Source organism: Leopardus geoffroyi, chromosome A3, assembly GCF_018350155.1.
Source record: "Leopardus geoffroyi isolate Oge1 chromosome A3, O.geoffroyi_Oge1_pat1.0, whole genome shotgun sequence".
NCBI classification, from domain to species: Eukaryota; Metazoa; Chordata; class Mammalia; order Carnivora; family Felidae; genus Leopardus; species Leopardus geoffroyi.
This window is the reverse complement of record NC_059336.1, coordinates 16,330,445-16,354,903: the sequence shown is the minus strand read 5'-3', so window position 1 is coordinate 16,354,903 and position 24,459 is coordinate 16,330,445. Positions and strand designations below refer to the sequence as shown.

The 24,459-nt window shown below is 50.3% G+C and overlaps 1 protein-coding gene across 5 annotated transcripts in view; it reads left to right on the top strand.

The window, feature by feature from the left end:
- Nucleotides 1-23,080, top strand: part of GDAP1L1 (ganglioside induced differentiation associated protein 1 like 1) — a 51,570-nt gene extending 28,490 nt beyond the window's left edge. For 3 of the 5 annotated variants that reach the window (XM_045444519.1, XM_045444520.1, XM_045444518.1), the window contains 5 exons: nucleotides 3,776-3,968; nucleotides 4,997-5,170; nucleotides 9,551-9,648; nucleotides 10,434-10,548; nucleotides 21,659-23,080. In XM_045444519.1, the coding sequence (XP_045300475.1) occupies nucleotides 3,776-3,968; nucleotides 4,997-5,170; nucleotides 9,551-9,648; nucleotides 10,434-10,548; nucleotides 21,659-22,002 (924 nt within the window). In that variant the 3' untranslated portion in view covers nucleotides 22,003-23,080. Of the gene's footprint in view, nucleotides 1-3,722; nucleotides 3,969-4,996; nucleotides 5,171-9,550; nucleotides 9,649-10,433; nucleotides 10,549-21,658 lie in introns of all 5 variants that reach the window. The other 2 variants (XR_006703157.1, XM_045444521.1) reach the window with 2 other exon arrangements.
- The last annotated feature ends 1,379 nt before the right edge of the window (nucleotides 23,081-24,459 follow it).

Sequence of the window (24,459 nt, the reverse complement as noted above, 5' to 3'; positions counted from 1 at the left end):
GGATCCTAACCTTCCTTGGGTCACAGAAGACCTCTTCATCAATAGAGGGGAGCCTGTGAACCTTTCTCAGAATAATGCTTTTAATGAAATAAAGTAAAATACATAACATTACTAGAAGGGAAGCCAATCGAAGTATAGCTGTTGACATCCTTTTAAAACAAATTCATTATGTAATAATATATGTTTCTGGATTAACCCATTCTATAACCTTACCTGGTGGCAGGACTGATCACTGTAGTGTCGAAGTCGTGATGAGTGTAACCGTAGCAATGTGAAGTGATGAAAGTATCTGATGCCTTGTGGTGACAATATTTCAGGCACTGCGAACACTACCATGCTTTGTCGCCTACACTCATAATTGAAGAAAATGATAACTGTCAGTATGAGATTACTGAAAGTAAACATGTGATTTCCCCATCTTAGTTCAAGGAGCCACGGAATTTATTCACGGAATCTGGGGTCTTGATTAAAATGCCCTGTGCAGGGCCTCATCCCCTCTCATCTCCCCGCCCACCCTGTTCCAGCCACACTGGCCTCCTCATTGTGTTTCAAACATGCCAGACACGCTCCTGCCTCAGGACTTTTGTGCTGACTGTTCCCTCTGCCTGGAACTCTTTTTCCTCAGATCCCTGTGTGGACCCCTCCTTCACCTTTATTAAGTCCTTCACCTTTTATTAATTAAAAAAAAAAAAAAAAAGGATGTTTGAGATAGATACACTGAAGCTCAGAGACTCTTAAGTGTCTTTTACAAAGTCATACAACAACTAAATGGTTGGGCACAGACTCCAAGCCAGCCCATTGCAATCGCCTGGTGAGGAGGGCCAGTCCCGACTCTGAAGCACCAGTGAGCTAATTCCATGCACCCGCGGAGAAGATGGTTTGCCCAGGGGTGGCTGATGTCTGGTCACACTGAGTGGTGACCACCAAGGCTGGTCCAGCCTCCAGGGTGCAGAGAGGCAGATGGCCTTGGTGACTGCATGCCCTTCCCCTGGACCTGCCTTCCTCCCACACTCCCCTCCCCCGCAGGATGGCACATGGTTCTGGCCTGCAGCTCCGCTAAAGGAGAAAGTCTCCTTGGCCGCCTGCCGGCCTGACCCTGAGGCAGCTCCAAGCAAAACTGTTACATCTCTAAAGATAGTCCCCTCCCCAGGCACTAGCCCCATCTGGCACCCTCACTAGAGTTCCAGGGCAGGACCTGGGAGTGGTCCCTGGGAGCAGGTGCCCTGCCAGGATGCAAGGCCAAATGTCCGGACCTGTCAAGGACAGAGGCCTGGTTTGGTTTCTGTTTCCATCCATTCAGCGGTCCCAGCTTGGCCTGGAGGCTGGATGGCTGGGCAGAGTGCGATGGTTCAGGGCCAAGGATGCCAGGATGGGCCGGAGGAAGGGAATGGGCAGTTCCGCTCCAGCCAAACTCCAGCCTTGATGGCTCTGGGGCCCCTCCTGGGCTCAGGCAGGAGAACATACACATGCACACTCACCTACACATACACACAAGGACACACACTCACACGTGCATATGCACACTCATATCCACACTAATGCACACGCACTCACAATGCTTTAATACTCAGACACTCATCCATACACACCCACACTCATGAACACATGCACACACACACACACACACACACACACGCTTGCACGCTCGTGCAGTTGCTACTCACATTCAGGCTCACGCACGTATACACTCACACACCCAGACCCAACAGATGCCACCCCCGGTGCTCTCTCTCTGCCACAACTCCTCCGCCTCTCTTAGAATCAGCCATTCCTCCCACTGTCTCCTGCGTGGTCCGAATGTAGCGTCAGCTGGCAGCAAGGTGCTCCTCCAATGTGGAGTCCAGCCCTCATTCTACTCATGATTAAAAGGAGGCTCGGGAAGGGGCAGTGACACTCTAAGGTCACATAATAGCATTGCTGTGGCAGAGCCACGGTGAGGACCTCCCAGCCCCATCTGTAGGACCTGCTTTTGGCTAATGGAGCAAACGAATCTGTGAATGAACATTGGGAGTTCAGGGGCTAATTACTTCTTCCTCCCCACATGGAAAGAGGTGTTCATGTTAGCTGTGAGGGTTGGGCATGAAGTACTCTAGGACACCAATCATGATGGTGAGTGTGTGTGTGTGTGTGTGTGTGTGTGTGTGTGTGTAATAATGATGGTAGAATCCATGTATTAACCTCCCGTGCTGGGACTTTATCCATATGATCCCATCTCAACCTCATGTCAAGCTTGAAGGAGTGGATTACATTCCTCATCTCATAGAACCTAAGATTAGAGAAGTCAAGTAATTCGTCCAAGATCACACAGCAAATAAGCAGCAGAGCCAGGCTTCAAGTCTAGATCTGTCAGCTTCCAGAACCTGATCTCATGCAAGTAGCTAAGACACAATATGCCTATGGGGTGCCAGGCACTGTTCTGTAGGGACTAATGTATCTAATCCTCATGGCAGCCCTCTGCGGGAACTGCTAGTGGGACTCTCATTGGACAAATGAGGAAACTGAGGCACACAGATGTAAAGCCAAGTCACCCAGCAAGTAGGTGCCAGAGCTGGGATTTGAACTGACAGTCTGGCACCGAGTCCAAGGTCCGACTATGACACCACGCTGACCCTTCTGAGTGCTTAACTCCTGGCATCTGGGAGGGAGGCTGCGGACATCCAGTCCCAAGAGCTACCAACCGAGTGTGTGTGGGGACACTGATGCTCAAGGAGAACCACTTTTGCTAGGCTCAGGGATGCCCTCCCTTCCCCCTGCCCTGGAGCCTTTGGTAGAGTCTCTTGCCATCTTTTTGCTAGGGAATGTGGACAAAAGTCATCTTTCTGAGTCTCAGTCCACAAGCAGGGGACAGTTGGACCAGGTGATCTCTAATTATCTTCCAACTCAGAAATGTTGGGCTGGGTCAGGAGCAGGCCGCAGCCTCAAGGCTCTCCATTAACTTCTACCAGCTCAAATATTCATCTGGGACCCCCTAGAGACATAGGGAAAGACTAAGGAGGGGGCAGGCCCAGGACTCCCTGAAGGTGCCCGCAGGAGTCAGGACCCACTGTTTCCGGTTTCAGGTCTACTGCTAAATTGCTGTGTGACTTTGGGTAAGTTACTTGCCCTCTCTGGGCTTTGGTTTTCTCATCAAGAAAAACAGGGAGATAGCCTCTGTTCTACCCTCTTTTGGGAAGCTGTTGTGAACAACAACCAGATGGGAAAGTGTCTGGGGGCAATAAAAGGCTCAGCTGATGTTGGCAAATTATTTTCCACCTTGCTTTGTTTCCTAAATAATGTGAGAAATATTGCTCGATCATGTTGATGATAAGAATTCCTATGAATTTCCTGGCCAGATGTACCCCTGGAGGCCAGGGTGAGTGTCCAGTCATAATAGTGAAACCATGACTTGAGTGCCATCTATGTGCCAGACACTGGGGTGGTACTTTTAATACTTCCGTTTTGCAAATGAGGAAACTGAGGCTCAGGAAGTTTAAGGAATCTGCCCAAACACACACAGCAGAGCCAGGAATCCTATCCCAGGTATGTCCAGCTGTGAAACCCAGTCCCATAACTATGAGGGAGCCCTGCCCCTCGGCCCCAGATAGGGCTGTGTTCCTCCCACCAAGAGGCGCCAGGGCCCTGGGAGAGTCCACCTGCCCAAAGAATGAGCAGGAAGCAACAGTGCCCCCTCCTGTGTGTGACCTCTGACCTCCCTTCCCACATGCCCCACCCCACCTGGGCAGAGTGTCCCCCGTGCGTCCGCCCGCCTTCCCCGCTCTGACCCTGGCGCCTGCAGGTGCGGCTGGTGATTGCCGAGAAGGGCCTGGCGTGTGAGGAGAGGGACGTGAGCCTGCCGCAGAGTGAGCACAAGGAGCCGTGGTTCATGCGGCTCAACCTGGGGGAGGAGGTGCCCGTCATTATCCACCGGGACAACATCATCAGTGACTATGACCAGATCATCGACTACGTGGAGCGGACCTTCACAGGAGGTACGGCCGCCACACCCACCAGGGGCTCAGCCACAGACCCCAGGGACCCCGCAGAACCTTGGGGAGCCTGAGGAAGCTCACTGGGACTGTGGACAAGGCCCAGTCTCCCCCAAAAGGAACAGTGGGATGGCAGACAGGGCTCAGATGCCCACCGCCCCCAGGGACCACAGGGCCACAGGTATGGCCATGATCCTTGGGATGCTACAAACCCTATCCCCAGGACTCCAGGGAAAGGGCTGGCCCAGACATGGCCCTAAGAGCAAGGGGGCTACAACCTCCGTCCCCAGGAGCTCTGGAGTCAGAAGCATGGCCACAGGCCCTCCGAGCCCCCGGGCAGGAGCTGGACCCAGACCATCCTAGTCACCAGGAGGGGCTCAGGTCTTCTGGGGATGCCAGGGCACAGGCAGGGCCCAGCCCTCTGAATCCCTATAAGCATAGTTAGGGCCATGGACTCCCCAGGAACCCCATAGACCTGGCCCCACGTACCCCGGAACACTGCAGATGTGAGCAGGGCCCAGATACCCTGGAACACCACAGGACCCTATGTCCTCTCCTGCCCTCCAGCCTTCTTCAGGTTCAGAAGCCCACTGCCTATAGCAGGTGCTGCAAACCACAGCCGAGAGGGGTCCAGGGCCCAGACATGCACTGTGGAGAAAGAATACGAATTAGTTGCCAACAATTAAGAATTAAGGAGAGTTCAGTTTTAAACATCCAGGTTTCTGGCTTCTCTTGAAGCCTGCCAACACTGGGCCTAGACTCCCATCGGGCAGCTCCTCAGCAGACAGCTTGGCAGGACTCCAGGGAGGTGAGGTAGGCAGGCAAGACCACCAGGATCCCCTTGTCAACTGGGGGGAAACTTTATCGCAAGAGCCTGGGGAAAGGGGTGGCCCCTGGGCCATGACGATTGGGGTTCCAGCACACCGGGGTTGAAGGACAGGGTGCCAGAGCCAGGTCTGTCTGAATGAGAGGGGCAGGGGGCCGGGGCAGGACTCATTGCCCCCCAGCCCATCCCCGGCTGTGCCCCACAGAGCACGTGGTGGCCCTGATGCCTGAGGCGGGCAGCCCACAGCACGCGAGGGTCCTGCAGTACCGGGAGCTACTGGACGCGCTGCCCATGGACGCCTACACGCACGGCTGCATCCTACACCCCGAGCTCACCACGGACTCCATGATCCCCAAGTACGCCACGGCTGAGATCCGCAGTGAGTGCCATGGGTGACCCCTCAACGGGAGTCCTTCCGCTCCTCCACATCTTCTCCCCACTGTGTGTCTGTAACTCCCCCTCTTCCTCTTATCCTTCCTGGTCTCCCTCTTCCCGTCCCTGCCTCTGTCTCCACCCCCTTTCTCTCTGTCTCTGTTCATCTCTCTGGCCCTCGCTCTGGGTGTCTCGTGCTCCATCCTCTGGCTCTCTCCCTTCCTCCCTCCTGCTTGCCTTCTCTCCACCACTCTCCCTGGCCGTCCATCTCATTTACCTGCTTTCAAACCAAAATGTCTCTCCCTCTCTGGCCGTCTCATTCCCCTCTCCTGCCCCTCCTCTTGTCCTGCCATCCCGTACAGAGGCTGTGGGCTGTCTGCCCTCCCAGAGGCTTGTCTTGTCCATGGAGAGCTGGAGCACATTTGTACTGGAGGAGTCCCAGCCCCAGACACCTGGGGTCAGGGCCCAAGGAGGTCAGGACTATAGCTGGTGATCCAGGGCAATGAGTGACTTCAGGGTTGGTGTCACCAAGGAAGGCTGCCCAGATATGCAAGACCCCTGTGAGGTCTCTTGTTTCTGATTGAAGCATCACCCATGTCCTGTCCTAGCTGCTAGTCTGGACATGCCCATAGCCTGGTTCATCTTTTTGTTTCTAGCACCTGGTCAATGGGGGTTAGATTAAATCAGATTATCCATCAACAGTTATTTACAGACTTTGGTCCAGGCCCTGTGTAGACACCATGGGATCCTATAGACAGATGAAGTGTGATGATTCTAAGTAGATACTAGGTACTTAGTTAATGGTCACTTCCTCTCAAAGGAGTGAGCTGTTGTTTAAAGTGGGAAGGGGCAGGTTGTGGAACTTGATATTGTCCCTTTAGAGTACCCTTGAATAAGACCTGGAATCTATCAGTATCATCTTGTCTCCATTCAGTCAACACTTATGAGGTCTCCTACGACCCAGGCACTGGGCAGGGGTCTGGGGACCGATGGGGACAGACACAGCTTCTACCATCCAAGGGTCACAGTTCCATCACAGATAAGCAGAAAGACAAGTGGCCAGGTAATTGCAGTGTGGGACTAAACACATTTGAACAACTTCTCAGGAGGACAGTCTGGCACCCTATATCAAACACAAAAAGGCCCACACCATGGAGATTATCCTGCAGTTACACTTGGATTTGTGCACCAAGAATCACCATTGCAGCATAGGTGGTAATAGCAAGGAGTTGGAAATAACTCAGCAGTGCATGAGTTGGGAACTAGGCAAAAAAATTCTAGTATTCCCACAATAGAATACTGTACAGCTGTTTTAAAAAATGAGTATAAGGGATCCTCCCTAAGATATGTTACGAAGTAAGAATAAAGGGAAGGCAAAACAAATGCGTCTAGTGTGCTATCATTACTATATTTAAAAGGGCGTTAAATGGATACCCAGGTGCTTGCAAACACAAAGATACACGAGAAGCTGCCAATAGGGTTTGCTTTCAGGAAGCAGAACTAAGAGACCACAGACTGAGGGGGGAGAGATTTACTTTTCACTGCACATTCTTTAATATTTGAATTTTTAAATTTTTTTAATGTTTATTTTTGACAGAGAGAGAGAGAGAGAGCGACAGAGAATGAGTGAGGGAGGGGCAGAGAGAGAGGGAGACACAGAATCCAAAGCAGGCCTCTGAGCTGTCAGCACAGAGCCTGACGCAGGGCTCGGACTCAAACCATGAACTGAGCGGAAGTCGGATGCTCAACCGACTGAGCCACCCAGGCGCCCCTAATATTTGAAGTTTTAAACAAGTATACATGTATAACCTGTTCAAAAACTAATTGGTTAAAAATTTTTTAACCAAAACCAATCAGTGTTATGGTAAAGGAAGCATGGAGGCTATGGGAAGATGCCCATTCCAGCCTCTGGGGGCCTGGAGGGCTTCTGAAATGCAGCAACATCCAAGGATGACCAGGAGGTAGAAGGGGAGGGAGAACCCTTTCAGGTTGAGGGGGAGGAGAGGGTGTAGTGTGCTCAGGGAACTGAAGGAAGTTCAATGTGGATGAAGTGTAGTCCGAGGCAGGTATGAGTGGCCATGCTGTGAGTCTGGGGAGTAGGCCTGACAGAATTGGAATTTTGCCCAAAGAGCAGTGGAGAGACAGGGATGGACAGTGACATGATTTGATGTGCATTTTACAAAGTTCCCTCAATGAGTTAGGAGGTCCTGGCTGTCATCTAGGTGAGCAATGACGGTGGCCAGGACTGGATGGAGGCAGTCCCTAAATGCTTCTGGGGGCTGGAGGCACTTCCTCATTCCACCCTGAGTCATTTAAAGGAGCCTAGAAAGCAGTGAGGGGTCCAGAGAAGGCCTACCCTGCTCCTTCCTTTGAGAAGAGACAAGAACTCAGGGCCCCAGCCCAGCTGGGAGAGGAGAGGGATCAAACAGAATGTAGCAGTCATCCTGCAGTGACCCCTCCAATCAGTCCAAGGTCTTTCCTTGGCTTGGGTTGCCCTTCTAGAGTCTAAAGAGAGCCACGTGTACAGCCCTGGATGACTGGCAAGAGAGAAAATGCTATACTTGACCTTCACGTTCATAAAATATCAATGAGATTTAATATAGCCCCAAAGCTGGAAGGTCTGGGAGCGTATTTACTGGTTTTTGTATCAGGCCAGGAGATAGGGTGGTAGATGGTGAGACGTCAGAGGGCAGTAGCTGAACACCTGCAGTCACTCATTCACTCACTCATTTTATTCATTCTATTCTATTCTATTCTATTCTATTCTATTCTATTCATTCATTCAACACTCACTAAACTCTTGTTCTGTGCCAGGCCTGTACTGTGTTTTAAGGAAACAGGTGAATCTGACATAGCCACTGGTATCCAGAAACTCAAATTCCAGTGGGAGACATATACATTCAGAGAGAAGTACATCAGAATCTCTGTGGATAGCATTACAGGGTGTGAACTGCACAAGACCAGGGGGCACTTTTCGCACAGATTGGAATGTGAACAGATTGGCGCAATGGCATCTCTGATTACTATATTTGCATTTTTTGGCAGAAATCTGCACCATGGACACTGAAGGACAAAGGCATTGAATGGCCAGACCTCTCAAAGGATCAGGATGGGATTTTTGGAGGAGGTGATCTTGTGCTGGATCTAGAAGGGGATTTTCAGGAATACAGGAGAAAGCTATTCCAGAAGGTAGAAGCAGTGTGAGCAGAGGCCCTGAGGTTTGGAATGGTCTGGCACATTCAGGCCCAGCATTTGGGTGGATGAAATGCTTCCTCAGTGAAAGGTGGAGTTGGTGAGAAGAGAGGAGAGGGATCCTGCTGGTCTTTTAAGGCACGTTGAAGAGTTTGGAGGTTATCCGAGGTCAGTGAGGAGCCAGAGTGGGTTTTAAGCAGGGAATGGCATGGACAAGTGTGTGTTTGAGGAAGACCTCTTCAGTGTGAGTGGGAAGAAGGGCACAGAGTGGAGAGAATGCCAGTGCCTGGGGCCAGGTCAGAATCATCCAGTCTGAACTAAGGGAGTCAGAGGGTTGAAAGGAGATGTTAAGTATAGGAAAGAATAAGAAGGAGGAATCAATAGGACCTGGGACTGATTTTGTTCAGGGAGGAGGTGAAGGAGGAATTGAAGGCAACCCCCAGGCATCTGGCTTAACTTGGTGTGGGGGAGGGGTGCTGCAGTTAGGAGAGAATGCAGGCCAGGAGCAGGGGGAGCAGGGAAGATGGTGAGGTCTGTTGGGTGAGGTTCAAGGAGCCTAAGAGATGGCTAAGTGGAGTTGGGGCCCAAGGGAAAGGACCAGGCAGGACTGGGGCACCACTCTCCACCTGACTCACCACACCCCAGACTCATTGGCCAAGAATTCTGGAGAAACCCCACCCCAATCACAGAACAGACCCTAGGATCTTATCCTGCTTATCGTTTACTAGTGTGGGATATTTAGCCTCTCCGAACCCATTTCCTTAACCACGAGAAAGAGTAGGGGGTGGCATGCACTGAAGCATGAGTCTGTCCAGGTTTATAACCTATCCATTTCTGGCAAGCTCTCACTCATTCCCAAGTAGTCCCCTCCTCAGTGGTGTTTCTTGATGCCTTGTGCCCCAGGCAGGTGGCCCTCTATACCACAGCATTCTGTTCACCCTTCATTGCAGATTGATGGTGCTGTATCCTAGAGATTTCTTTGTGTGTCTGTCTCTCCCACTAGCCTGAGCCTAGGGCAGGATGGCATATCATCCATCCCCGGGTTCCAGCCTGTTGTGCCTACCAAGTGTTGGCTGTCCATATTGTTACTTTTCAGACCAACGTTTGAATGGAACCTACTCACAAGTTTGTGGAAGAAGGGCTGGGGGTGGCACTGGCTATCAGAAAGATGGGACCTTCCTTATTCTCTCCCCAGGACATTTAGCCAATGCCACCACAGACCTCATGAAATTGGACCATGAAGAGGAGCCCCAGCTCTCTGAGCCCTACCTTTCCAAACAGAAGAAGCTCATGGTGAGTGCTTCCAGACCTGCTCAGTTCCACTCCCCACTATCTTTCCCATGGAAAAGAACAAAGGCACAAGGCTGGTTCAGAGTAGAGGATCAGCTGATGACATGAAATGAAAACAACACTGGCTTGTTTTTCCAATTCTGTCTCCTCTTGTCATTTACTGGCTACTTGACCTTGGGCAAGCCACTGTCCCCCTGGAGCCTTGGTCTCCTCATGTCTTAGGTTGTGTCCCTAAGAGCAGAGCATTGGATGGAGGTTCTTGGATAAGAGTGACATTGAGGGAGTGTTCTGAGGAGAACCCTGTAAGGGTGGGAGGGATAGGAAAGAGGGAGGGGCCAAGTTCACCTCTGCAGCATGAGTGGCACCACAAAGTTGATCCACCCCAAAGCAAGGGGCAAGCCTTTTATACTTCTGTATCTGTCAGTCAGTGGTTACATATTGCCTGGCGGGGGCTTGAGGGGCCTGTATCTCCAGGCAGCTTTTCTTTGGCTGAGAGTAATTCTCAGGAGAAGGGGAAGCAATGAGCTCCTATCAATGAACCCTTACAGAAGTTGGTATATGAGAGTGTCGGTCCTGTGAAAGAGGTCTGGCCAGGACAGCTGAGCTCAAGGGGCACTGAGCACCAGATGCGGGTGCTTCGTAACCATGGGGCACCCTCTACACTGAAGGGGATGTTTGGAGGCTGGGTTTGCCAGAGAGCGTCTGGGTCAAGCTCCTTCAATCCCTGGTCACCCAGGCTCAATGGAAGCCAACTCAACTCCTCTGGCTCCTGCCTGTCCTGTCCCCAGGCCAAGATCCTGGAGCACGATGATGTGAGCTACTTGAAGAAGATCCTCGGGGAGCTGGCCATGGTGCTGGACCAGATAGAGGCGGAGTTGGAGAAGAGGAAGCTGGAGAATGAGGGTGGGTGCCAGCTCTGTCTGGGGTAGGTGGGTGCTGGAGCCCATCCAGTCCACCTGACCCTGTTTATTTCCAGCCCCTTTATCCCAAAGATGTCAGAGGACCTCCCAGGTCATTAGAATCACGGGCCATGGAGTCAGATACACTTAGGTTTAAGTCCTAGCTTGACCACTTGGTAGTTAAGTGATCATGGGTCAGGTACTTCACCTCCCTGGACCTCAGTTTCTCATCTGTATAATAGGGATAATAAGAAGACCTACCAAAAGTGTTGAAATGTTACATGAAATAATACACGAAGAATGTTTAGGTTAATGCTTAGCACACAGTAGATGCTTAACAAAGATTGATGAAGATGATAATGCTGGTGGTAGTTGGTGATCAACATGACCCACCACATCATCTTGCTTTCCCCTGCTCAAGGATGCATTATGGCTCTTTCTGACCTTGATCTTTCTGTTTAAGTGGCTCTCTGGACCCTAAGTGTGCAGCCTCTTTCCCATCTCCACAACTTTGCTCCTGCAGCTCTTGCAGCCAGGAGTACAGTCTCCATGCCACTCTGCTACTTTCTCCTTTTATGTGCTGTCTTTGCTACTTCTCTTCTTCAAATTTGATTCCAGACCTTCTCGTCTTGCTCTGTTTTAGGCGACCTGTTAGTCTTGTCTCCTCAGCTGTGCTAATTTATGGAGCCTATGCAACATGGAGTGCTACACTCACAGCTTCACATGCACACCCCATCTAAATGGGAAAACTGTGGGGCACAGTGCCCCACACTGTGGGGTTTAGGAGCGTTTGGCTGGCTCAGTCGGTAGAGCATGCAACTCTTAACTCAGGGTTCGAGCCCCACATTAGGTGTAGAGATTACTTAAAATAAAATCTTAAAAAGAAAAAAAGAGAGAGATTGGTTTAGAGTCAGGCAGGTTTAAGTTAGAGTTCCAGCTTTGCCGCCTGTACTGTGTGACTTGGACAAGTTGTTTTCCCTATTGGAGCCTCAGTTTCTTCATCTGTAGAATGGGATGGTAAGAACACAACTTAACGCCATCTTGTTGGACTCTTATAAAAAGTAAATGCACTTTGCACATTGCCTGGAACATGCTAGTTTAAACATATAACAGCTAATGGCATGCACATTCTCCATTTGAGAAAAATGAGGCTCAGAGAGATACGTGGACGTGCTCAACATCACACCGCTCATAAATGGCATGGTTAGGGCAAGAACATGTTCCCTCTTAACAGGTCCAGTGCTCTTCCAGCATCTCGTAACTGAGGCAAGCACAAGGTACACATAGATACCTAGAGTCCTGAATAGGGACATTGCCATGAGTTCTAAAGTCAGGGCCCTAAATCCTCTGTAGAAAAAAGCATGGCAAGGCTAGTAATGAGACTAATATACACATCTCAAGAAGGGACTTTCTCCTTCCTGTCAGGGAAGGTGCTTAAGGGAGCCCTTACAGAAGAGTGCTCAGAGGCCAGAAGGCATGGTGTTTCTAAGACTGCCTTTGGGGTCAGACAGAATTCTAGCTCTGCCATTCTCTCATTGGTCGACCTTAATTCTCAGGCACATCTTATATATTCATGGGTTAATTTGTTTGGCTGCCATAACAAAATCCCATAGACTGGATGAGTTAAACCACAGAGATCTATTTTCTCACAGTTGTGGAGTCTGGAAGTCTAAGTTCAAGGGGCTGGCAGGTTTGATCCTTCTGAGGCCTCTCTTGGGCTTACAGAGGCTTTCTTCTGTGTACACACCCCTGGTGTCTGTGTGTCAAGATGTCCTGTTCTTACAAGGACACCTCGGATTGGTTAGGGCCGCCCTGATGGCCTCATTTTAACTTACCTCTTTAAAGGCCCTTTCTCCAAATATAGTCACATTCTGAGATACTGGGGATTAGAGCTTCAACATATGAATTGTGGAAGGACACCGTTCAACCCATACTGCTTTCATCTTTAACAACACTTACCGTGTGTCAAGTACTATTCTGTTTCACATAGTTTAATCCCCATAGCAACTTTAGGAGATAATATGAGTAACTACGATGAAGAAACTAAGGCACAGAGAGGTTCAGTAACCTTCCCAAGGTCACACAGATAGAAATGGGGGAGCCTAGATTTAAACCCTGGCTCCCAGAGTCTCAGTTTTTAAGCTCGAGCTCTGCCACTTCTTCTGTGATAAAATGAAAGCCTATTCACAGGGCTGTTGTGCGGCTCAATGAGAAAGTACATGAAAGGGAATAAACACCTGGCCTGACACACAGTATGGAAATGTCCACAAATATTAGCTGCTGATATGATCAAGGGAGACACAGAGTGTGGCCTAGATGGAGAGCAGGGTTGATAGTCCTGGAGAACAGCTTTGGATGCTCACGTGATCCCTAGATTGGAAGCCTCCTGACCTCAGTCTCTGTGTTCGTCATGAGCTCTTCCAAGAGGAGGCAACATTGTACTGCTCCATGGCAAGATGACTGGGGCTGTTCCAGATGGGGATGTTGGACAGTCCTGTGTCCCTCCATGGCTGGGGGAGGCAGCAAAGGTCCAGGAAGTAGCTGGGCCCACATGGTCTCTCACTCATTCACCCACTGGGGCATCCCCAAACTTCCCTGGGGGGATCACTCATGCCCTCCACTTGTCCCCTCGTGAGGCAGAGCCCAGGGTTGGGAGGTATTATAATGTCACAGCTAAGACCCCTAGCATGGAGCCAGATGACACTGATGTGGGTTCTTGATCAGCTGTCTCCTAGTTCTGTGACCTTATGGAATTCACTTCACTTCTCTGAGCTCTTCTACAAAATGTGGGTAATAATAGAATCCAACTCACAGGGAGGTTGTGAGGGTTCATAAAGATAATGAGTATTGGTCACTCTCCACATTACCTGGCTAAAAGTAAAATGTTCTAGAAATAGCAGTTTCAAAAATAATTACCATTACCATTCTTTTCATTCATTTATTGTAATATTTCTTGGACACCTACTGTGTGCCAGGTCCTGGGGATAAAAATGCAAGAAAAAACCAAGATATTGTTCTTGCTCTCATGGAGTTTACAGTCGTATGGAGAAGAAAGACATTAATCAAATATTCCCATCAGTAAAAACAGAATTGTACACAGTGGTAAGTGTTAAGATTGATAATGAAAAGAGCAGGGAAAATCTGATAAAGCTTCTCTGAAGAGGTGACATTTCAAATAAGATTTGAAGGATATGGAGGGGCCAGCCTTGTGAAGAACCAGGACAGGTGTGTCCCACACTGAGGGGATACCATTGCAGTGGGCGGGGGCGGGGGGGGGGGAGAGCTGGGAGCTCTCCAGTACTTGGCTACTGTGTGCTGAGTAATGGGGAGAGTGGCATGAGTGAGGTTGGAGAGAGCCAGAGAGATGCAGGATAATGGACCTGTATTTAGAATTTAGAATGTACCCATATTTATTTTTTATTCATATTTAGAATTTAGATTTTATAATATATACAAATCCATCCAATGGGGAATCCTTGGAGGGTTTTGAGAAAGGGATTGTATCAGTTAGCTTTTGCTGCATAACGAATAAACTCTAAATCTGAGTGACTTAAAAGAACCTTTTATTTGTTCATGATTTGTGCTTTGGCAGTTTGGGCTGGGCTCAGCTGGGATCGCTTGTCTCTGTCCCACATGCTGGTGGTGGTATCACTCAGGTATTTGTGGCCAGCTGGCAGTCAGTGACCTCCCTGGCATGTCTGGTGGCTGGCTCGCTGTTGGCAGGGCCAATGGGAGTAAGTGGGCTACATGTTGCTCATCGCCCAGAGGCTAACCCAGGCTCATTCGTATGGTGGTGGTCAAAGCCATTTCTGAGCAGCGAGGGAGCAAAGGCTCAGCACATAAACCCTTTTCCAGCTTCTATTTGTGTGGAATTTACTAGAACCCCGTTGGCTAGAGCAAGTCTTGATTAAAGGGGTGAAGACTCTGCCTCTTGTTGGCAGAAGCAGCAAAGCCACATGCACACAGGATGGAGGAAATTGGTGGCCATTGTTGCAATCCACCAATGGTGAGGTGTTCTGACTTTAAGGGCACTCTGGTTGCTGTGAGAATGGATTTCAAGGGAGACTGATGGAAGGTTGTCACAGCAGTCCGGGAGGGATGATATTGGCCTGGACTGAGGAAGTGGCAGGGGTGATTGGGAGGCGTGGATGGACTTGAGAGGCATGTTGGAGACAGAATGAACTGGAACTTGCTGAATGGTCGAGTGAGGTGGGAAGAGTAAGGAAAAGGATGAGTACTGGGTTTTGGTCTGAGCTACTGAGTGGTGCCATTTCCTGATACGGGCAAAGGAGGCTGAGTGTTCAATTTGAGGCACAGTGAGTTCAAGATGCCTTTCAGACACCCAAGAGGGGGTGTCACATAGGCATTGGTATTCTAGTCTGCCTTGTGATGGAGAGGTCGGAATCTGAAGAGAGATTGGTGAGACTCCAGCATATATGTGGTATTTAAAGCCATAGAACTGGGCAATTCATCCAGGGAGACAGTGGAGAGAGACAAAACAGAGGAGTCAAGGGCTGATGTGTCCTTTTGCTGCACAGCAAATTTCCCCTGAATTAGGGGCTGAAACAGGAACAAAACCCACATGTTTTACATCACACATTTTCTGTGGCTCAGGAATTCTGGAGCAGGATAGATGCTGGTTCTAATTTATGGTTGCATGATGCAGGTTGCACTCAAGCTTGGCTGGGGCTGCAGTCATTTGAGCTGGAGACTCCACTTCCCAGATGGCTCAGTCACGTGGTTCTTTTTTTTTAATGTTTATTTACTTTAGAGAGAGAGAGAGTGCGAGAGCGAGGGGAGGGGCAGAGAGAAGGGGGACAGAGGATCCAAAGCAGACTCCATACTGACAGCAGCGAGGCCAATGTGGGGCTCGAACTCATGAACCGTGAGATCAGAACCTGAGCCCAAGTCAGACCAGGAGCCCCTCGTTCACATGGTTCTTAACTAAAGGTCTCAGTTCCCCGCTGGCCATTGGCAGGAGGCCTCAGTTCCTCATTACCTAAGCTTCAGTGGGGCTGTTTGAGATTCCTTACAACATGGCTGATCGCTTTCCCCTGAACGGGTGAACGCAGAAAGAGAGAGAAGCAGCCACAATGCCTTTTATGACCTACTGTTGGAAGTTACTGTCACTTCTGTCACATTCTATTCACTAGAAGCAAGTCACAAAATACAGTCCATATTCAAGGGGAGGGAAATTGGGTTCCATCGGAGAAGTATTGAGTAGTTCGTGAGCGTATACTTTTTTTAAAGTTCACGTGCTTATTTTTGAGAGTGAGCATTTGCACGCAAGCAGGGGAGGGACAGAGAGAGAATCCCAAGCAGGCTCCAGACCAGGCGCTTGAACCCATGAACCGCGAGACCATGTCCCAAGCTGAAATCAAGAGTTGGATGCCCAACCGACCCAGCCACCCAGGTGCCCTTTGTGAGCATATTTTTAAGACTACCACACCTGCCCTGAGATCCCCCCACATCGAGGAGAGGGTAGAGGCAGAGGAGCCAGCAAAGCCAACAGAGAGAGGAGCCAGTGATGTAGGACCCTTGTGTGAATGGAACCCAGAAAGGATTGTGCTTTAAGGAAAGAACAGTGTCAAGCCATGAATTTTGTCTCATGGCTGTTGGCTGTGACCTTGCCAAGGGCAGTTTAGTTGGAATGTGGGGGCTGAAGGCTAAAGAGTAAACACGAGGTGAAGAATGAAGACACCTCTTTTGCGACGTTTAGCTGTGGGAGTAGAGAGATGGGATGGTGCCTGAAGAAGGATGCGGGGTGAAGAGAGGAATGGTTTTTTTTGGTTTTTTTTGTTTTTTTTTTTCAACGTTTATTTATTTTTGGGACAGAGAGAGACAGAGCATGAACGGGGGAGGGGCAGAGAGAGAGGGAGACACAGAATCGGAAACAGGCTCCAGGCTCTGAGCCATCAGCCCAGAGCCCGACGCGGGGCTCGAACTCACGGACCGCGAGATCGTGACCTGGCTGAAGTCGGACGCCTAACCGACTGCACCACCCAGGCGCCCCTAGAGGAATGTTTTTTAAGATAGGTGATCCAAGGGGCACCTGGGTGGCTCAGTCGGTTGAGCGTCCGACTTTGGCTCAGGTCATGATCTCGCGGTCTGTGAGTTCGAGCCCCGTGTCCGGCTCTGTGCTAACAGCTCGGAGCCTGGAGCCTGCTTCGGATTCTGTGTCTCCCTCTCTCTCTGCCCCTCCCCAGCTCATGCTCTCTCTCTCTCTCTCTGTCAAAAATAAATAAACATTAAAAAAAAATTTAAGATAGGACATCCAAGAGCATATTTTCAAGCTGGTAGAAGTAACCCAGTGGGAGGGAGAAATCAGTGCTGCAGGATGGATGGCACCCAGTCCAGGAGGGGACACTAGGGACCTGCTTCAAGGCAGGGGCCCCATAGGAAACAGGGCACCTCGAATCAGGTAAAGGTGAAAAGCACTTAATCAAAGGACTATTTACAAATATGTGGGCAGGATGCAGGAAGAGCACAGGGACAAATGCAGTGCCCTGGGCCTGAGGTCGCGAGGTCGTGAGGCGTGGGAGCAGCTTCAGGAACCTGGACAGAGAGGCTGTGTGGAGAGGGGGACCCCCTGGCAGGAGCTGTGACCTTCAGCCTGTGGACACACCCAGTCCGTGGCGATGCACAGAGAGGACACTGAGGGAAGCAAGACTCTGACCTCATTCTCGCCCACCCTCCCATCTCCTGCCTCTGCTCCACAGTGTCTGGAGCCAGAGGGCGTGGAGCCCCACCAGTTTTTCCATCAAGTCATTCTCCTGTGGCACAGAGCCTCGCGGAGAAGGGAGGAGAGTAGGTCTGGAAGGCAAAGGGAAGATGTGTGGCCTTGGACGGGGGGTGGGGGGCAGAGACCCACAGAGGACCTGGCCACAAGAGGAGGTGGCTGGCGCCCTCCACCGCGGGGTGGCCCAAGGTAGTGTGCATGTAGGTGACTGGCTTTGTAGGTTTCCTGGTTGGAGTGAAGGCTTTTCTGGCTGAAGGTTCCTATTTTCTTTTAATTTTTTTAATGTTTATTTATTTTTGAGAGAGAGAGAGAGAGAGACAGAGTGTGAGCAGGGGAGGGGCAGAGAGAGGGAGACACAGAATCCAAAGCAGGCTCCAGGCTCTGAGCTGATAGCAGTGAGCACAACACGGGGCTCGAACTCATGAACTGTGAGGTCATGACCTGAGCTGAAGTTGGACGCTTAACTGACTGACCCACCCAGGCACCACGAAGGCTCCTGTTTTCTGAACGAAGCACGCGGTGGCATCATCAGCTGAGTGAGGACTGGGGACAGAGTGTGAGGAGAGGAGTGTGGTTGTCTTTGCAGGGTGTGGGAAAGCCAGCCTACTCCAGAACTATCAGAGGCCCAGGCATGGCTGAGTGCTGTCTTGGGCTTTGTGGTTATGAATCTGAGGCATAGCCGGTCAGTGTCACTGTCTCCAGCACACTCAGCTGGCAGACTCGGAGAAGGCACAAGACAGAGTTTGTCCAGGGCTGGGGGCTTTCCGAAGGGAACGCATAGCTGGAGGGGAGGGGGAACCGAATGGGTCCGGCCCTCTGGTGACATACCAGATGTCTACATACGTGGTGGTCATGGCTATCTGAATTTGCCCACAGACGTAAACACAGGCATGGCCACACTTAGCGACGTGCACATACATGCTCATGAGCATCTGTCTGCAGGCCAACAGCCAAGTGGATGTGGGCAGGCACTTCACGTATACATGCGGGGATTCCACACCACACGGACACAGATGCCCAGGTGTGCGGATATCCACGTGTGCACACACAGTCAGCTGCGGGGACTTGAGCAGGCAAACACATAGGCCAACAGACACATAGATCTGCACACAGACCCAACAAAGAATACACCTCTTTGTTTCTCTTTTTAGAGTTTATTTATTTATTTTGAGGGAGAGAGAGAGAGAGAGAGAGAGTGTGAGTAGGGGAGGGGCAGAGAGAGAGAGAATCCCAAGCAGGCTGTGCACCGTCGGCACAGAGCCCAACTCGGGATTCAGTCTCACAAAGCATACGATCATGGTACGATCTTGGTTGAGCTGAAACCAAGAGTAGGATGCTTGACTGACTGAGCCACCCAGGGGCCCGAGTGTATGTGGAGATACATGCATACGCGCTTTTTCATCCACACACGGAAAGAAGCAGTGTTATGTAGTGGTTGTAAGCACAGACTCTGCAACCAGATGGGCTCGGTTCAAATCCAGGCTCTGCTCTGCCGTGTACTAGCTGTGTGGCTTTGACCAAGTTACTTATCCTCTCTGTGCCTCGGTTGCCTCATGTGTAAAGTGGGGATAATAATCCCTACTTGATAGGGTTGTCATGAGGATTAAGGAAATTACAGCACGTGCTCTGGTCCGTCTCCCACCTCACAGGCTGTTCCTTCTCATGTGCCTTTGCCAGTTTCTCCTCGTTCACTGGAGAACCTTGGAGTGCCCCAGCGCTCAGTCCTTGGTCCTGTTCTCAAACCTGTCTCCTCCAGTCTGTCACTGGGGTCTACAGGCCCCTTGGTCCTGCCTCCTTTCACTGCCCCTCGCCCCCATCCTGATCTCACCCTGCTCCGGACCTAGCGGTAACTCCCTTGTCCACCAGCAAGAGCACTCCTTGGCCTGCACCGTCGGCTTCCGTGCCCTTCTCTTGCTTTATCATACTTTGCAAAACCTCAAACATGGTTACACCCGACTCTTGACCTAGTCAGCACCGGCACCTGTGAACCCAAATGTGGCTAGAGAAATACACGTGCATGCAGGCTGGTCTCACTTTGGATTCAAGACCACTAGCCTTAGATGGCTCTCCGGCTGCCCTGGGCCACCCCTGTCCCCCTCCCCAGGTGACTACTTAATAATATTTTCTTCTTCCTCCTCAACCTTCTAACCACTGCCTCCACCCCTCCCCTCACTGACTGTTTCTATATCACTGAGAAAATGGAAGCTTTAGGAGGAGACCCTCAGATCTCTGACCCCACAACCTCTCCCCAACCAGCATCAGTGCCCATACACACACCATGTTTTAGCAGCTCGAAGGTGCACCTCTCTTATGTCACATCTCAGCATCTCTGAAATTGCAGTGTTTCTCACAAAGTTTAATTGGCACCATTGTTCTCTCCAGGGTGGATGTCTTACGTTTGACAGCAACTTAGATTTGATGAAACGTAGTACCGCACACTCCCTCGTATTCCCAAGAGTGAACTGTCCTTCGACTAGTAACTCTTCCCCGTGAATACTAGCCATCCCGTTCAAGGACTCACGTCAGTAATTCCCTCCACTGTCTTTTGTAGTGTCATCCCCTCTCTGCTAGATCATTCCCATCAACATCCTGGGTTTCCTCTCCCAACTTGCAAAGACACTCTGGACCTATCTCTCATATTGGCATATCCTTCCCATTACAGCGAAACTCCCTGAAAGAGTGATCTTCGCTCACCGTCTCCAGTTCCTCTCCTCCATTTCTCTCTTGAACTCCTTCCAACCAGGCTTTCAGCATCAGCATCTACTCTTGTCATGGTCACCAGTCACCAAATGCCACCACAGTTCTCAGCCTCCTACTTGACCTCTCTGCAGCGTTTGAACACAGCCGGGCACTCCCTTCTCCTTGGGACACTTCCTAACCTTGACTTCCAGGATAACAGTCTCCTGGTTCATCTCCCACCTCCCAGGTGCTCCTGTTTATGCTCCTCTGCTGGTTTCTCCTTGCTGCCCAATATCTAAATCTTAAAACCCCCAAGCTCAGTCCTTGGTCCTATTCTCAGATCTGTCTGCACTCACTTTCTCGCTGATGTCCCCCCACCTCCATGCTGATTATGTACACCTGAACTAGGTATATGTACCTCTAACTGCCGACTCATCATCTCCCTTTGGCTATCCAACGGGCATCTTGAAGGTTATGTTGTTCAAGAACAAACTTCAGATTATTAGGGCCTTCATTACACTTTACCTCCTCGTTCCATGAAACCATCAACCCCTCAAGACACTGTCTTGTCCTGTGTCATGTCAGGTCAGGTCTTCATGTCCAGCACATACATAAACATTTGTTGGATTAATGAATAAATGAATGAACAAGAAGATACAGAGTGAAAGGGATGGAAGGGATCAGGCTTTGATGGTGGAGGGCATCAGATTCAGGAAATTTCTGAGCTGAAAGGGACACCTGCTCAAAGATGCAGAAGCAAGCTTCCTAGGACAGCAGACCTCACAGGAAGTGGAGGCAGAGAGGAGGCAGAGGGGAGTCTCCAGGCATGAGACACAGCAGGGGCAAAGGCCCGGAGGTGGACAGGCAGCTCCTCTGGTCTCCTACATCACCTTTGTTCAAAACCCCGCCATTCTCCCCACTGACTGTGTCAATGTCCAAATTCCTGTGCCTGGTTTTTAAGCCTTTTCACTAGTTTATCTGCATCCACTTCTCTAATCTTGACTTCTCATGAATCATCCACTTATCCACTGGGTCCCCCCGGCAAGCCATGCCCATTTTCAGTCCCTCCAGCTGCTATGTTGAGAACACACTCTAGGAAGTCCAGGGCAGAATCAAGAAGACCTTGTAAGAGGACATGATGATAACCCAGGTAGGAGAGAATGTTTGTTTGGACTAGGATGGTAACAATGGAGGTAACATCACACTCTGGATGTATTTTGAAGAGAAGCCGATGGGAATTGTTGACATACTGTACACAAGGAATGAAAGAAAGAGGACTCGATGTGGCATGGGGCTGTGGCCTGAGCAACTGACAGGGTAGGCATGTGGCTGCTGACATGGGGAAGACTGTGGTGGGTTTGGAAGTGACTATCAGGAATTCTATTTTGGACATACCGAGCTTGAAATGCATAGTGGACATCCAAGTGGAGCTGTAAAATGGGAAGTTAGACATAGGAGGCTAGAGTTTAAATACATATATTTGCACTTAAAAAGTCAGTTGGTTCAAAGAAAAACTAGTAATAGAGGTAGTATAAGCATAAGGTAAACATCATGAAAGCTGTATGGAAGTGAGTGACCTCGGGGCAGTGCTGTGGCGGGCAGGCAGAGGCTGGAGGAGTCCAAGGGAGAGAAGTCCCATCAGCTTGATGGCACGAAGCTGACCTGTCCACCCCCATCTCCTCTCCCTTCCCCCCAGGGCAGAAATGTGAGCTGTGGCTCTGTGGCTGTGCCTTCACCCTTGCCGATGTCCTCCTGGGAGCCACCCTGCACCGTCTCAAGTTCCTGGGACTGTCCAAGAAATACTGGGAAGATGGGAGCCGGCCCAACCTGCAATCCTTCTTTGAGAGGGTCCAGAGGCGCTTGGCCTTCCGGAAAGTCCTCGGAGACATCCACACCACCCTGCTGTCGGCCGTCATCCCCAACGCGTTCCGGCTGGTCAAGCGGAAACCCCCATCTTTCTTTGGGGCGTCCTTCCTCATGGGTTCCCTGGGGGGGATGGGCTACTTTGCCTACTGGTACCTCAAGAAAAAATACATCTAGAGCCAGGCCCGGGCTCGGTGCCTGTCGGTGTCTCTGTACTGTGTGATTCCCAGCAAGCTCTCAGTAACGCACTGTCTCATGAACACTTGGACAGCCACTCCCCACCCCGTTTGGAGTAATTCTATCGTCAATGTGAAAACATTCCATAGTTTAGAAGTAGACGTTGCCAATGCCGTGAGTTGAGGCCACGGCTCTACTAAAGGAGAGAAAGAGTGAGCGTGAGTGTGAAAGAGAGAGAGAACAGAAAACACGAATGCCTTTTCTTTTGATTCAAGGTCTCAAGATGGAACTGTGGGGACTGGTTAGGATCTGAGGTGAGTCCCAGGCTGTTTGATCCACCAGGGCCCAGATTCTGGGAGGTGCTGGGGGCTCAGAGGGCCTGATCCCCTCGCCTCCCCTTCCCTCTTGCCCAGGGAACTCTTCCACAGGACAAAGCCAACATCAACACTTGACTCTTCCAAGTGGTGCCTCCGGCTGGGGCTGGGGCTGGAGACCGCGGACCCTGGGGAGGCTCCTGAAGACCCCAAGGGGCTCCACTCTTCTCCTGCACGTGGACTGAGACAGCACTGGCACAAGCCAAGACAGTGGCACCCAACCACCAGGCCATGCCTGGGACCGACACCATGAGCACGCCCTCTCGTCCCCTCCTGATTTGGCCAATGTGTTTGCTTTACCAGAAGTCCCTGGAAGAGCACCCACCCATCACCTCTTCCCGCTGGGGGTTGACTTCCCACCATGGGAGGTGGACTTGCAGCGAAAGCCATGTTGACCTTCTCTCAGAAGGTCAGTCCTGGCCTGCGTGCAGGGGTGGGTCTGGAGGTGGATGGACTCAGGTCCTTCCCTCTGCCTCTGCCAAAGCCACCTCCTTTACTGCCCACCTTCCCCATCACATGTGGGGCTTCCCCTGTGCCCCACCGTGCCACATGGAGCAGGGGAGTGTGGTGTCTCTGCATCCCTGCTGCCCTCCCTGGTCGTGTCTCACTTTCCTGTGCCTTTTGCATGTTGGGAGAAGGTCTGGGTGTCACTGCCGCTCATGCTTAGAAACCACTGAAAGCCCCCAATAAAGCATTCAGGAGGAGCAGTTGCTTTTCATTTCTAGACCTGTGTTGTCCATCCATCTCTCCTTTCCAAAGTTTGGGGCAGAGAGGCAGAGACTCGAGGTTCAGATTCAGCGGTTCGCAAGAGCAAGCAGAATAAAGTCCGGGTCTCAAGTTGCTGGTTGTGGGGATGGCTTCTGGGTGGACTTTGCAATGTCCTAAGCTTGGCATAAACCCACCTCACTTGGACACAGGGCTTCTCAGTTTACAGAGCATGTTCACAACCATCTGCTTGTGTTAACCTGGACATAGACCGGGGTATACCCAGGTCACATTCCCAGAGGGGAAAATGAGTTAAAATGTCTGAAGAACATTAAACCAGGGATATAACTTATAGAACATAAAGCATAGTTTATTGATTTTGCAAAAATGTATAAGAATTTGCCCATTTTTTTTTTTTTTGTGATGAAAAGAAAAAAATAGCCAGGGCCCTGATAGGACAAGCACGGGACATAATAGTCACCATCTGGCACTGTCCACCCCTTAGGCTACTCAAACATCTACACAGACTCTCCACATAATTAAACTCCACTTAAGAACAATGACATCATGACTAATCCCGATGAGGTTGACTGGTCTGCTTGCACCTTCTCTCCAAAATGAGACTCACAAAGCCTCATCAGTAACATCACTCTGGATGATATCGGATTCTACTTCTGGAGGGCACAGGCACTCCTCAGTATACTGTAATCTACATATTAAAATGTTAATTTATCCATCACTAGCATTCCTTGTATACAATGTAAACACACACATAACAAGCGAGGAAGAAAATCCGCATAGCTGCCAGAGTCCTCATGTCTGTTATTGATCCCTAGGCCATTGTTGATACTTATAATTTCTCTTTTTTCCACTAGCTATCCCATATTCTCTTTGTCTGAGGACCAGCACCTCATGGTTGGGGTATTTCATCTGACTGAGGCTTTGGTGGTCTTGAGTTGCTGTGGTCGTCCATTAATCTTTTACTATTGGCCATGGAAATACCATGGGACACCCCAGGGAATCCTCTACTTCCTATACATAGTTTTCCATGCCACCATTGCAGCAGCAACCCCATTTACCCTCGATGACCAGGACCAATCACCCTAGTCTGTAAACTTTTTGCGTGTAGTTTCAATGGTAGGAGATCAAAATGGCCAAATTATAATCTCAGCTTCTACTAATTTAGTTGAACCATTGACGTATTCCCCAACAGAAGCATTCCTTCCTTGGGAATTATAATCTTTAAACCATAAAAGTCCAAAGATTCAGGAATGGATAGCAACATTTTTGTGAATGGGCTATTATGTGCAATAGTGAGAGCTAGTCTCCCATTCCCACCTCAGCACTGCTGAACCTATGTTTTCTGTATGGGGAAGGG